General features: G+C 34.6%; 1 protein-coding gene across 1 annotated transcript in view; it reads left to right on the forward strand.

Annotated features, from left to right (window-relative positions):
* Positions 1-14,484, forward strand: part of HMCN1 (hemicentin 1) — a 454,750-nt gene that overhangs the window by 268,649 nt on the left and 171,617 nt on the right. Inside the window, exons 31-36 of the mRNA XM_023203379.3 lie at positions 5,190-5,468; positions 5,989-6,270; positions 6,996-7,104; positions 8,213-8,382; positions 9,585-9,739; positions 13,124-13,247. Of these exons, the coding sequence (XP_023059147.2) occupies positions 5,190-5,468; positions 5,989-6,270; positions 6,996-7,104; positions 8,213-8,382; positions 9,585-9,739; positions 13,124-13,247 (1,119 nt within the window). The remainder of the gene's footprint in view (positions 1-5,189; positions 5,469-5,988; positions 6,271-6,995; positions 7,105-8,212; positions 8,383-9,584; positions 9,740-13,123; positions 13,248-14,484) is intronic.

Here is a 14,484-nt window from a genome sequence, read left to right on the forward strand (position 1 = left end):
AAAAGGATGAATTCATGTCCTTTGTAGGGACATGGATGCAGCTGGAAGCCATCATTCTCAGCAAACTGTCGCAAGGACAGAAAACCAAACACCACATGTTCTTACTCATAGGTGGAAATTGAATAATGAGAACTCTTTGAAACAGGAAGGGGAACATCACACACAGGGGCCTGTTGTGGGGAGGGGGGAGGGGGAAGGGATAGCATTAGGAGATATACCTAATGTAAATGACAAGTTAATGGGTGCAGCACACCAACATGGCACATGTATACATATGTAACAAATCTGCACATTGTGCACATGTACCCTAGAACTTAAAGTATAATAAATAAGAAAAAAGTCTTGGAGTGTGTGTGTGTGTTTGTGTGTGTCTGAGTGTATGCATGTGTAAGTGGGGGGGGTACATGGGTGTATGTATACATGCATATATATGCACATATATGTACAGTTTAATGAGCAGTGTATTCATAATTTTTATTTGTATTCCCTTCTCCCAAATGGAAGTATAGTTCTCTGGCAAATAGGTATGTATTACAATGAAACAGAAAGTGAAATATTTATGTAATTGTCAAATTTAAGCAGTGGATACTATGTTATTACACTATCAATTGCAAATATTCTTTGAGTAATTTTTCTTGTTTTCATAAATACAAACTTTTAAAGTAGACCCTTTCTGATACAAATGATATTCCTTTCTAAAGCATGCACAAAATATGTGGATTTGTTTGAACCTGTGTTCTTGGTTTCATTAATATATTATCCAACTACTTAGGCTAGCCAATGATTTACACAATTTGAGCCAAAGTTTGATAGGCATTTATAGATTAACATACAATATAAATAATCTCAATCAAAATTAAAATTTAAAGCATGAGTAAAATGCTCTTTCTTAGGATTTCAAAATAGTGGCTTGAATTTGTGTTAATTACCTATAGCAGGACTTGGCAAACCTTTTTTATAAAGGGCAATATAGTAAATATTTTAGGCTTTGCAGACCGTTAGGCAAAATCAAGGAGATAATATAGATACTTACACAATTAGAGAAAAATAGATTTCTACAAAATTGTTTGTTCATGAAATTCCATTTAGTTGATAGTTTTTTAATTATAAACTTTTCGTAATACAAGTCTACTAATGAGAAAAATAGAGTTATTTTGTGGGAAAACATTTCACTTAATTGAAATTTGAAGTTAGTATTCTCTGTCATCAAAATCAATTGCAAATGTTCATCTGCTACTGTTAGTTTGTTTTGTTTTGTTTTGTTTTTTTTCCTGAGAGGGACTCTCGCTGTCACCCAGGCTGGAGTGCAGTGGTGTGATCTCGGCTCACTGCAACCTCCGCCTCTTGGGTTCAAGCAATTCTCCTGCCTCAGCTTCCCCAGTAGCTGGGATTACAGGTGCCCGCCACCATGCCCAGGTAATTTTTTGTATTTTTATTAGACATGGCATTTCACTGTGTTAGCCAGGATGGTCTCGAACTCCTGACCTTGTGATCTGCCCGCCTCAGCCTGCCAAGTGCTGGGATTACAGGTGTGAGCCATCGCACCCAGCCTACTGGTGATTTTTAATGAGATTTTACCTATTTTATCTTTGAAAATGTCTCTTCATACAGATAGGTACTGCCTAGTACTGATATCATTTCACAGGCATATTTTAATTGCTTGGAAGGCATTTACAGAATGTTATTATATTCTTCGTGTGATATTTGACTGCCAATTAATAAATTTTAGGTGAAGGTTAGGTGGAAAGCCCTCATTTTCAAAGATCACTAGATTTTGAATGTGAAAATTTTCTTTGCATTTGCCTCAAGGTGTGACACACTGCTAGAACTGTAGTTTGAGCTCAGAAAATATATCCACTGCACATTTGTAGAGGAATCTAGATCTCACTTTTTGCTTGAACTTTTGACAGCATGGAGAATGTATAAAACAGCTTGACATGTGACTAAAACGACACAATGACTACCATAATATATATTTTGTGTGTATGTACTGTTTTGGTCTGGTAATTGGGGTTGGATTCATTTTGAAACACTATCAAGTTTACAGCAAAACTAATTTCCCAAAGCATTCAAATAAGAGTGTTTAGGAATGATTTTTTTTATTCGGAAAGAAGTCCAGTCTCAGCCCTGAGCTCAAAAAAAGTGCAATGAAACTTCATCACCACTAATGCATTGACCTGCTGTGTGGTAAGGCAAGTCAGGATATTCAGTTTGACTTCTGACAAAAAGTCATATAACTGATGATGTTTATATGAAAGCAAACAAAGTACAGCATATAACACTACTGGTTCAATGACACCTGAATCTTTTACACAAAGTGCTTGCTGGGGAATAATACAATGAAAAAACATAGGTTTTTTTTTTTTTTTAAACATTTTACATTGTAATAAGCTTTGTAAACTTGTCTAAACCTGTTTTTTGCTTCACATATATTTTTACCAACATCAATTGTAACAAATCTTAGCAGATTCCACTTCAGGTTGTAATAAATTAGTATTTTTTTAAACTTTTCTGAAAATATTTTTGTCTGTTGTTGTTTCTCAGACTGCTCTAAGAGGCTAATTCTTCAGTTTTTTTTTTTTCTTTGTACTTTCATTGGTTCCTCAAATAAACAAGAACAGGTGAGCAGTATCGGTAACATCTATCAACTTGTCAAAAGCCAAGAATACTATTGAGTAAAAAGTTGTCTTAAAAAAATTTGACTATTGATGTTGCTCCCAGGGTTCTCAACTCTTCAAACAATTATTCTCACTAAGAATAATTTAATACATTCTAACTAAGAATTTTTAACACATTTGTTTTCTTTAGACACATTTCTTTTGCCTCTGAAATCATATCTGATTTAATTAAATCACCATTGGTAAATGGCTTTCCTTGGTTGGCTAACAAATAAGCCTCTCAGAAATTTAGTTTGGTTGTAGCCTTATTTTGGCTTTTTATTTTTGTGAAGAAATTTGTTATGATAAAACATTTCATTTTATGTTTTCTAATTTTTCAAACTCTTGATTTTTAAAATTGGGAATATTGTGATGGCTGCTTAGTCTAGTGATTATTAGAATAGGTATAGTGTTACAAAATAAACATAGTATTTTGCCCTTTAATTTGATAAAAATACTCTGCACTGTGCTGTGTCTTAAAAATCAGATATTTTACTATTCTTTTCTTGTTCTGACATGAGGAGTATTCACTGGTGATAAAATTAAATAAAATATCACAGTATGGTGATATGCATAGCACTAAAAATGCTATCAAGTTGTAACTATGCCACCAAAATTTACAGTAAGCTGAACAGCAGTAGAAGCAATGAGAACACCATATTTGGTTTTTGCTTTAACTCTTTACTCTGCTACTATTGAGTAAAAGCCTTAGACAATATGTAAATGAATGAACGTGAAAAACAGTAAAACTCTGCGGACACTAAAGTTTGAGTTTCATATAATTTTCAGATGTCACAAAATGTTATTTTGATTTTTTTAAACAATTAAAAAATGTAAAAGCCATTCTTAGCTTAGCATCTTCTGACCTGTGGGTCACAGTTGACTGACCCCTTATATTTATAGTAAGCCTCCTGAGAGAAAAATGATTCTGTCATCAAATTCACCTCAAAGTATAATAGATCTTGCCTTAAGTTATGTGAGAGAAAAAAATGTGTACATAAATGTTTGTCAGTATGGACTAGTTCTAAGAATGATTACCAGAAAATATTAAGGTACTCTACTCAGCATCCAGATCTTGTTTTCTAATATCCTTTAATATCCTTGCTTTCTAATACCCATTAAAAGGGACCAGGCTCCTTGGAGAAATGGTTAAGTCTGGAGCTAGGGCAGGGAATACACAAGATGATCCTGGAGCATGTAGTAAGGCTGGAAAGTAAAGAAATAAGTGCAAATAATAAAACAAAATAAAATAGGAAGGGTATATTGAAGGGACTTAAGAGCTAACTGAAAGACCTCCCAATAGCCCAAACTGGATAAAAATAATGTAGTATTGGATGTAAACCAAGGCATATAAGTTTCTATGAGTCCATATTGATAAAAATAAGTGATTGAATAAATAAAACGAGAAGAAGAGACACATCTTCACAGAGAAGAATTATAATTAAATTATGTAGGTAGTCGCCTCTCATAGAAGTAGAACATAACTCCTCATTCCTTGAAGGGAATAAGGACTCCCTTCAAAGGAAAGGGGAGGAAAAAGAGTATATTTCTCTACTGTATATTACAGTAGGAAATATAGCGAACACTACCTTAGCCGGGTTACCAAAAGTACATGCTATCAGCATAACTTAGCACAGTTCTCAGTGATAAGTCATGTTGATAGCATGTACATTTGGTAGCATATGATGAAAATGGCACTTTACCTGTATGGTCTCCCTCTCAAAACCCATAATCCTAGCTTAACCATAAGGAAAACATTCTATCAAGTATTCTATTCTAAAACTTTATTAAGATTATATTGATATTCAAATTCATACACATGCCATTTGATTTCTTTTAAATTATTGCAAAGATAGCATGATCCTAGAGTGACCATATTCAGAATTTGCAGCAGAGACTGAGTGACTTGTTTTTCCAGCAGTACAGCCCTTATGTAGTGTGAGAGGCCAGACATGTGGTTGCTGAACTGTAGGAGATACACATGTAGACAACTGGATGAGTAAAGTTGAGTGAATGGAGTCTTGGCATTCCCCACCACCCCCAAAAAAAGAAAAAAATAGCAAGAAGCAAATATTGAAGACTCCGCAGGTATTATGAAGAGCTGGTTCTGAAAGCACTTAGACCTTTAGTATTTCTTGGGGAGAGGGCATACAATTGTACCACATGTGACATTTTTGCTCCCTTGGTCTGATTTGAAATTTGCTGTGTCTACTTTGAGTGGGGTTTTATTTTGTTTTGCTTTGTTGGTTAAACATAACTATCTTAGTTATTCTAATATGATCTCTTGAACCTAAATGACTCCCTGAAATGGAATCTGTGACTTTCTGTTTTTACTGAAATCTGAAACCCAAACGGGGAATGATAAAGATGGTTTTGACAATACAGGAAACTCATTATCAGGAGATAAACCACAGACTTCCTAATTGTCTTTAATTTACTTAAAATGCATTGTTTACACATCTGTAGCATTTAAGATTTTGATGAAGATGCTGAAACTTGGACGACTTGTTTTTGTTCTGAAATCCTTTGTAGTTCCACCTAGTATTAAAGGAGGAAATGTCACCTCAGACATATCAGTATTGATCAACAGCATTATTAAACTGGAATGTGAAACACGGGGACTTCCAATGCCTGCTATTACTTGGTATAAGGACGGACAGCCAATCGTGTCCAGCTCACAAGCACTTTATATTGATAAAGGACAATATCTTCATATTCCTCGAGCACAGGTCTCTGATTCAGCAACATATACGTGTCATGTAGTGAATGTTGCTGGAACTGCTGAAAAATCATTCCATGTGGATGTCTATGGTAAGGAACAACATATGCTTTAATTATCTACCTTTCTACCTGTGCTTTCTAATATGCAAATATCCAATTTATTCACTAATAATCCTCGGTGGGTTTGTCTTTTTCAATATGCATGGATAGGAATTGGAAGAATTTGTTCCATGATTTGAAAATATATTTTTAAAACCTAAGGTTAGCAAGAGGGTGTCCATTCATTCAACTAACCCTTGCCATGGCACTTGGAGCATCTAGACAATTTGGTTATTACTGAAAAGGCAAAGTAGTTGTTGGGACTAAGATCATTCTCTACTATTTGTCTTTTATAAGCCAGACAGTCCAGAGTTTCCAGAATAATTAGGACAGTTACAGATTAGCTGAACCAAGAAATTCTTTCCTCAATAACTTAGAGGGAGACAGGCATATAGGTAGATTTCAATGGTCAAACTTTATGAGAAAAAACAAAAACTCTTCTTTATTTCATTAGAATGTATTTTGTGACCACACAAATAATTGCCTGAAATGTTGCTATGTTTCTCCCTAGTTCCTCCAATGATTGAAGGTGACTTGGCCATGCCTTTGAATAAGCAAGTAGTTATTGCTCATTCTCTGACACTGGAATGCAAAGCTGCTGGAAACCCTTCTCCCATTCTCACCTGGTTGAAAGATGGTGTACCTGTGAAAGCTAATGACAATATCCACATAGAAGGTGGTGGGAAGAAACTCGAAATCATGAGTGCCCAAGAAATTGATCAGGGACAGTACATATGCGTGGCTACCAGTGTGGCAGGAGAAAAGGAAATCAAATATGAAGTTGATGTCTTGGGTAAATAAGGATGCCACTGCCTGGGTTCTCAGATTCATAGCAAAACCTGATTGGTTTGTTAAATACTTTTTTGTTCGTGCAATAATAAAACAATTAAAAGAAAGTATAGTCCTCTGTGCAACTGTGGATTGCACATTACCAAGGGGTGGATTTGTCACCAGAGTCTCAGGATCTAGAATCTTACATAAATCTTCCACTAGTTTTGATAGGTATACTTGATATTTGCAAGTGCATAGATACATTTTTACATCTATGACAATGTCTAATCGCAGTGAGCAACAATATGGTCTTTTGCCATAAGCACTGTGTCAGGTAAAAGGAAATCTAGTCTCTGGGCCGTGGAAAGTCATCTTACAACCTTGAAACCCAGTATCTTTATCTATAAATACAAGGCTTTTGAATAGATGCCCAATTTTGGGGGTTTCTTTCTCTTGTGCTTATGAAAATAAACAATATAAAATATGAATCCACTTTATATTCACCTGGCATCAGTGGTACCATAGTACTAGATGGAGGAATAGTTATGATATGTAAAAAGTATGTTTATTGATCCTGACAAGTGTTTATTGTAAAATGTTTTTAAAATGCATTTCAAGTCCCCTTCATGTATCAAACTACTATCATACTTATCAACCTTCTGAACTGCTATGTATTATTGCTTCATGTGATGGTGTGTTTTTTGTTATATACATTTCTTTGTGTGTTACATTCCTGTTGTTTTCTAGTACCACCAGTTATAGAAGGAGGAGATGAAACATCTTACTTCATTGTGATGGTTAATAACTTACTGGAGCTAGATTGTCATGTGACAGGCTCTCCCCCACCAACTATCATGTAAGGGTTTTGGTATGTCTTCTAAATACCGCTTTTTGTTTTGAGTGTTTTAGAGGTATCCTGAAAGCTGTTCTGTACCATTAAAAAGGATTGTATGAAATTGTATTCTTTATATTCCTCTTTTAAGACATGCTCTATATGCAAGGCAATGTCTACTTAATAGTCAAAAGGCACCTAAATTTGCTCAGTTAGAGGAATTACATTGTATAGACTTAGAAATTATATATTTTGAGGAATTCCATTGCATGGTCTAGAAATTACATATTTAGTTCGCAGAGACAGTCTATTAAGCAGTATTGTCAGACTTTCCTGAGGTACTGAAATGTTTGACAGACTACTAAATAAAAAGAAGTATACCAGACATATTAGGTAAATAGAGAAAGTTAACATGAGTATGTGTTTACCAATTCTTTTTTCTTATTCTTTAATTTTCAAAGCATGTATTAAATATTTAGCTTTTGTTTCCAAGTCACAATGGGATATGCAGAAGAAGAGTTAGTCAGTGAAGGAAATGAAATATGTTCACACATGATTATAAAACTAACTGGAATGTACAAAAATGCAAAAATGTAAAAATATAATGCTATATGATTTCAAAGTTTTGTTTATAGTTGTTTTAAGATTGTATATGTTTTGCTGGTTATTAAACATTGAAGAGGGTAATATTTAGGTGCACTTGTCTCTTTTCTAATTAATTTGTTTTTCTAATTTAAAATTTTTTGTACATAGTGGGTGTATATATTTATGGGTTACATGAGATATTTTGGTTCAGGTATGCATACGTAATAATCACGTCATGGTAAATGGGATATCCGTCACCTCAAGCATTTATGCGTTGTATTGCAAACAATCCAATACTTCTCCTTTTTCTGTAGCCTATAATTAGTAGAAGAATAAAGAACTCAACACATAATTATTGGGTTCCAACAATATGCCAGCCTCTATGTTAGGCCAGGTTTCCTTTTTGCTTCTCTTTTTCATTCACAATTTATTTTACAGAGTAAGCAACTAGGAAATTAGACAAATATACAATAGAAACTTTATATATCTTCTAGGATATGATTGACTTAAGATATTTATCCAGACTTTCTTTTGCCTTTTTCTATAGGTGGCTGAAGGATGGTCAGTTAATTGATGAAAGGGATGGATTCAAGATTTTATTAAATGGACGCAAACTGGTTATTACTCAGGCTCAAGTGTCAGACACAGGCCTTTATCGGTGCATGGCAACAAATACTGCTGGAGACCACAGGAAGGAATTTGAAGTGACTGTTCATGGTATGCTGAATAAGAGACAGGAGCTTTGCATTTTAAATTAATTTATGCATTGTTTTATTATCTAACTCAGAATTGTAGCTCAATAATGTGAATAAATCCTGAGTTGTGGAAGGTAGTGTAAAGGATATGAATTTCAGTTGTATAATGACGGATTTTTTTAGTTACTTTATTGACCCAGAGACTCAACCAAGATGTATCATGTAAACACATGTAGACAGTAGCCAAAATAATTCTGGGAAATAAATGAATAAATAAATGTAGACAGAATTTAAATGTTAGGAAGTGTGTTCCACATAGAATGCCAAGGTCTGAGGAATTAGACCAAATAAGATAGAAGAGGCTTGGCACAACTTCCAAGTAAAGAGGTTATGTAAGCATTTAAGGTTTTAGCCAAAGCAAGAGGGATGGTGAATACAGTAGTTTTCAGAAATGGTGGCTGAAGATGTAATTGAAGGATCTGAGGAACATAAGTACATTCACAAAACTGGCACATTAGGAGTATAACCATTACTCTAATGACAGAAGCAACCCTCTGCCAGGGTATTGTGTGTCTCACTTGCTGGCAGAACTTGGGAAGGGAGTACTGGAACAAGAAACTGGACAGCCACTTGGAAACCACAAGGAGTGTCTATGAATGTCAATTTTATTCTCCCTCTGTCTCTGCAGACTGCTGTTTTCTTGATTTTTAGTCCCATATCCCATGATGGAATATAGATAACCCTGTTTTTCAGTCTCAGTTCCAATTCCTGAGGGAGGAAATCTGGCAGGTCCAATTTAAATAAAGTTACCATTCCACATTCAATCATCCTTGCAGGGGGCAGAGTCATGCAGTATAAATATGGCTAGAAATCCACCTTGATTTAATGAAGTTGTTCTAGAGAAAGGGAGGGTCATTATAGATTAGTAAAACCCATCAAAAGACATAAGCCAAATATGCATTTGGATTACGGTAGCCATAACTACATTTTACTTATTCTTTGGAGATTTAAAAACCCATAGTTAAGAAGTAACTAATCTATAAACTTACTAAAATATTAGAAATTAAATGCATGGGATGAAAGTATTTCATTGTTTGTTAAAATAGGGATTTGCTTTTTTTTTTTTTTTCCTGAATTTTAAGGTTTCAAGTTCTTGCATACAGATTTTTAAGTTCAACCCCACTGATTATGGTTTCATTCCCTGTCCCACTTCCTTAAATATAGTTCCTCCAACAATCAAGTCCTCAGGCCTTTCTGAGAGAGTTGTAGTAAAATACAAGCCTGTCACCTTGCAGTGCATAGCCAATGGGATTCCAAATCCTTCCATTACATGGTTAAAAGATGACCAACCTGTGAACACTGCCCAAGGAAACCTTAAAGTAAGTGTAAGTATTACTCAGACTAAACTGGGAAAGCTACATAGATCTTCCTGGAAATATCAAATTATTCTTTCTTAACTTTAGATTTTCCTGTTGGACAGATTTTGCAGAAAATTTATTAAAAATAATATCCACTTTTCTTAGAGTTTTTAAGAATTTAACTTAATATTTATTTGATTTGAAGAATGGAATTAAAGACTAACTTTAACAATGACACTGATTTTAAGATAGTGGTCATTATTTATACTATTTTGATATATGCCTAATTTAGCTGTTAAAAAACCAGTGTTCCACAGATGAACGATGTTCATCAATAATAAGCCAAAAATGTTCACCACTGAGTTAAATTAAGATAAAGTCATACTTATGTAAATGTAGGTAAAGTAAGTTGTGAAAAATATTTTTAGGAATTAGTTTATAAGCTTCAAGAGATCAAAGACTCAATTTTTAAAAAAGTGAATAAGTTCACATATTTATTCTTCATAGTGAGTATAATCCCTGGCATATAACTGTATCTCAGTATATTCATCTCAGTTGTTAAATTAGTAGATTAATGATAGATAGATGATAGATTTCAAATCTGGATAATCTAAAGGATGCATTTGAAATCTGAATTAATAGATTTTGCTAATAGGGTCAAGTTAATTGACTAATGTGGGCTTGAATTTTACTTGTGAGTTTTCCCTAATGAGAGATATGTTATGTTCCTTTTTTAGTAGAAGTGAGTATCTGTTAATTTTTAATTCCTATTCCTATTCCAAATCCAATGGAAATAATCTCACATCTTTGTGCAAGTGAAAGATTCAGTTTTTAGCCTTCAGCCATAGTGAAGGTAACAATTGTTTACCTGGGAGACAGGTATTTATTGTATTATCATACAAAAGTAGGATTGCAAACTGTAATGAATGATTTTAAGAGAAAACCTAGAGGTGTAAGAACATATAATGAGAAAAGCAAAGCCTTCTAGAATGAGGAAAATTTATGGGAAAAGCCCTGAGTAGAGTTCAGAAGACTTTATAGAAGTTAAATGGGTGAATTAATGAAAGAGAACTGAGTAGAGTGGTTCAAGAATATGTGCATGGGCAAACAAAGCAAAGGTGAGCATGGCACCTCTTGAGGACCAGAAAGCCAGCCAGTGGACTGAGGAAGAGACCAAGGGAGAGGTGGTATTAAAGACTGGAGACTAGGTAGGAGGCACTTAAGTACAGTTAATGATTTTATTTTTACTTTAAGGCAATGAGAGACCTTTGAAGAGTTTTAAGAGAGGAGGGACATGATCAGGTTTGCATTTTAATATAGTTATCCAGACCCATTCCAAAGAATAAATTGGAGGAGCCAATGATAGATATGTAGAAACCAATTAGAACCTAGTTACATTTGTCTAGGAGAGAGAAAAGATAGAAATTGAGACTCATATGCTGGTCATGCAGATGAGGATACTTGGATAGATTGGTGAGGTATTTATTAGTTAAATCACTGGGGGTTGATGAAAGACTCTGTGAAAGGTGAAGGAGAGGGATGTGTCAAGGAAGACTCCTAGAATTCCAACGTATACAACTGTATGGCTAGTGTTGCCATACAGTGAGTTTAAGAGACTGGAGGGGGAAAAGTGTTGCCATACAGTGAGTTTAAGAGACTGGAGGGGGACAAGTTTGAGGTGAGAAAGCTGATTTGAGTTTTAGATTTTAGGGGGTTAAGGTGACTGTGAGATCAACTAGTGGAGATGTCAGTAGATCATTGAATATATGGTCTTGGAGCTTGAAGGAGAGTTCTGGCTGGACATATTGGCGTATCAACGATATTTGAAACCATGGGCATGGATGAGTTAATCCAAGGAGAGAGTAAAGGGTAAGAAGAAAAAGGAGAGAGAACTGACCTAATTCAGCCTTAAAAAATTATGGCATTTAAATACCATGTAATGTAATAGTCCCGACATGAATATAAATGTATGAATGTTTGCTTAACATGTTTATAACAGTATGAATGGAGAATAGGTTAAGTGGGAGTTTACATGGGAGAGTTTGGAGAGATCATTTGGGGTCAGAATGTGGTGAGCCTGGAGGGCTGTGCTGAGTTCAAATTTCATTCTGGGAAAGATGGAGAGCCATAAATGAACTTTGATGGGAAACTGGTTAAAGGATCAAATTTGAATTTTAAACAAATTATTCTGGCAACAATATGCAAGATAGATTAACAGTTGGGGAGGTTGGAGACACTGGAACATCAGTTAAGAAGCTATTATAATCCCACAGTGGCTGTGGAAATGGAAAACAGGGGATCTGAGAAACATATAGTGGCATAATTAATAGAATTCAAAGTAGGCTCCAAAACCTAGATGACTGGAAAAATAGTGGGTGCCATTAAACAAGACTGGGAACATGCAATCAGAAGTAGACTTCAGAAATACAAGGAAAAATATATGAGCTTAATTTTGTGCAAGTGAATTTGATGTTAAATTTGATGTACTAACCTGTTCAGCAGATTGCTGGAAGGACACATGTAGAGCTCAGGAGAGAAAGTGAGGCTATCCTGTAAATTTAGGATGCATTAGAGTTTTTCACTGATGCCATGAGTTTAGATAAAAACTATCAGATAGCTATGATCCTTGGGTGTGGAACAGGAAGAGGAAGCAGATTCTGAAAAGTAATCTCCTAAGAAAGTCAGAGAATTAGAACTGAGGGAATGCTTGTTTTTAACACCCAGAAAGTAGGGAGTTTCAAGGAGTTGGTAGTCAACCACTCCAAATGTTATAGATGGTGGAGGAGAGTATGAGCTTACTACCTAGGCTGGTGGATATTGTGACTGGAAGTTACTAGTAACCTCTGAATAGTATGTTTCAAAGAATAACCTCTGAATCACCAGTTTCAAAATGGCAGAGACCAGTTGCAGTGGGTTTAAGAGGGAAATTGGGAAAAATAGGAAGAAATTTATCTGCATTTCCATTATCCATATTTTATAATTTTATTGTTTTTCTGGCTCTCATGACCATTTAATAAAAAGTCATTGTTTTAAAACTATTTATGAATTATTATATAAATGTGGCCAGTTTTTTTTTTTTTTTTTTCAAATAGCTTAACTTTTCATCACATACTTCATAGTTCAGTGCTAAAGTCTTTTATTCACTATGACTATACCAGTAAGCTGGCCTTAGGTTATTTTATTTTGTGTTTTCCAATGAATAAGAAAAGGCTTTTCAACCAAACTAATCTATTGTCTTGCACATGATGATATGAACTTGCTCTAGTCTATCAAGAGTTTATTAAGATATTGGCATGAAAATATTGTTAGGTATTATAAATTTAAATGAAATTTTCTGTCTCAGTGAATGTTTTCAAATCCAAGTATAAAGTACAAAAATCCTCTGTGCTTTCTGCTCCCAATTAGATACAGTCTTCTGGTCGAGTTCTACAAATTGCCAAAACCCTGTTGGAAGATGCTGGCAGATACACATGTGTGGCTACCAATGCAGCTGGAGAAACACAACAGCACATTCAACTGCATGTTCATGGTAATGTAATTTCTACATCTTAACAAAAGAATATTTGTATCACTTTTTAAAAACATAGTGGGCTCATTTTTATTGAATTACAGTATGAAAGAAACAGGTATTTATTTTATTAGCCTGTATTTAAAAAAAACCTAGTTTTTTTTTTTTTTTACATTATTGTAATTATCATTGCTCATGTTAGGATCTTCAGTTTTCAGGTTGTCAAATAGGACATACTGGAGCTCATAATTAAATACACCATCCTGTATTTTAAGTTATCTGTATTCTGTTAACTTATAGCTTTCTACAGATAACTTTTGTTGAAAAGACAGAAGTTGGCAGCATTGTTTCTTAATCTTATCTGTGATTTTCTTGCCTGCCTATAAGAAGGATTTCGTGAGTAGAAGCCATCTTTGGCTCAGCATCTTCTCCAATGTGCTGTAATAAAAAGTCTGGGTGGCCATGGAGTACCTCAGTAAAATCATAGCTTCACATTAAACTTGAAAGACTGCATAACCTTGAATATACCACTTCAGATCTCTAGAGGCTCATCAGAAAAGGCCAATAATTAGAGGCTTGAACTTTCCTAATTTAGCCAGAATATTTGCAGAAAACTGTTCAAGATTTTAATGTACACGTTATTCATTTTCTCTAATTCACATGATTTATTGTTCAGCCTTTTATTAATTTATTCATTCATATATTCACTTCACATTTACCAAGCAATTAAACATAGAATAATGTCCTAGCACCTAGCTTAATTCCAGGTATATAGTAGGCAGTCAAAAATATTTAACAAATAAAAGAGTAAATCGTAGGTGAGTGAAAAAGTTTTCATTGGATATTGAATTCATCTAATTTGCTTCTTTGCACATTTTCCTCCATTTGAATCAACCAGTTAAAAATATTCAAATCATCAGTTTCCTAAATGTTTCCAATAAATCAATTTATTCTTTTCCCAGTCCCTGAAATATGAACGCCTAACTTAGGGATGTCTGCATACATACCGTAACATACATAAACCGTGTGGGTCTTTATTCTTTCACTGAATTGTTAGTTGGGAGACCAATATCTGAATGTAACCATTTTACAATTGGCTGACCTTGCTAGTGGGGTTAGGGGACAGGCTGACCCTGCTGTACTGTAAGTTGCCTTGCATTTGCTTCGTTCCCCATAAGGCTGTTATCTCTTCCTAGGGCTCTTTTACAGCTGCCTCCAGCATCTACTCAGACTTACACTTCCATCTAAGAATATGCTT

This window comes from Piliocolobus tephrosceles, chromosome 1 (assembly GCF_002776525.5).
Source record: "Piliocolobus tephrosceles isolate RC106 chromosome 1, ASM277652v3, whole genome shotgun sequence".
NCBI lineage: Eukaryota > Metazoa > Chordata > Mammalia > Primates > Cercopithecidae > Piliocolobus > Piliocolobus tephrosceles.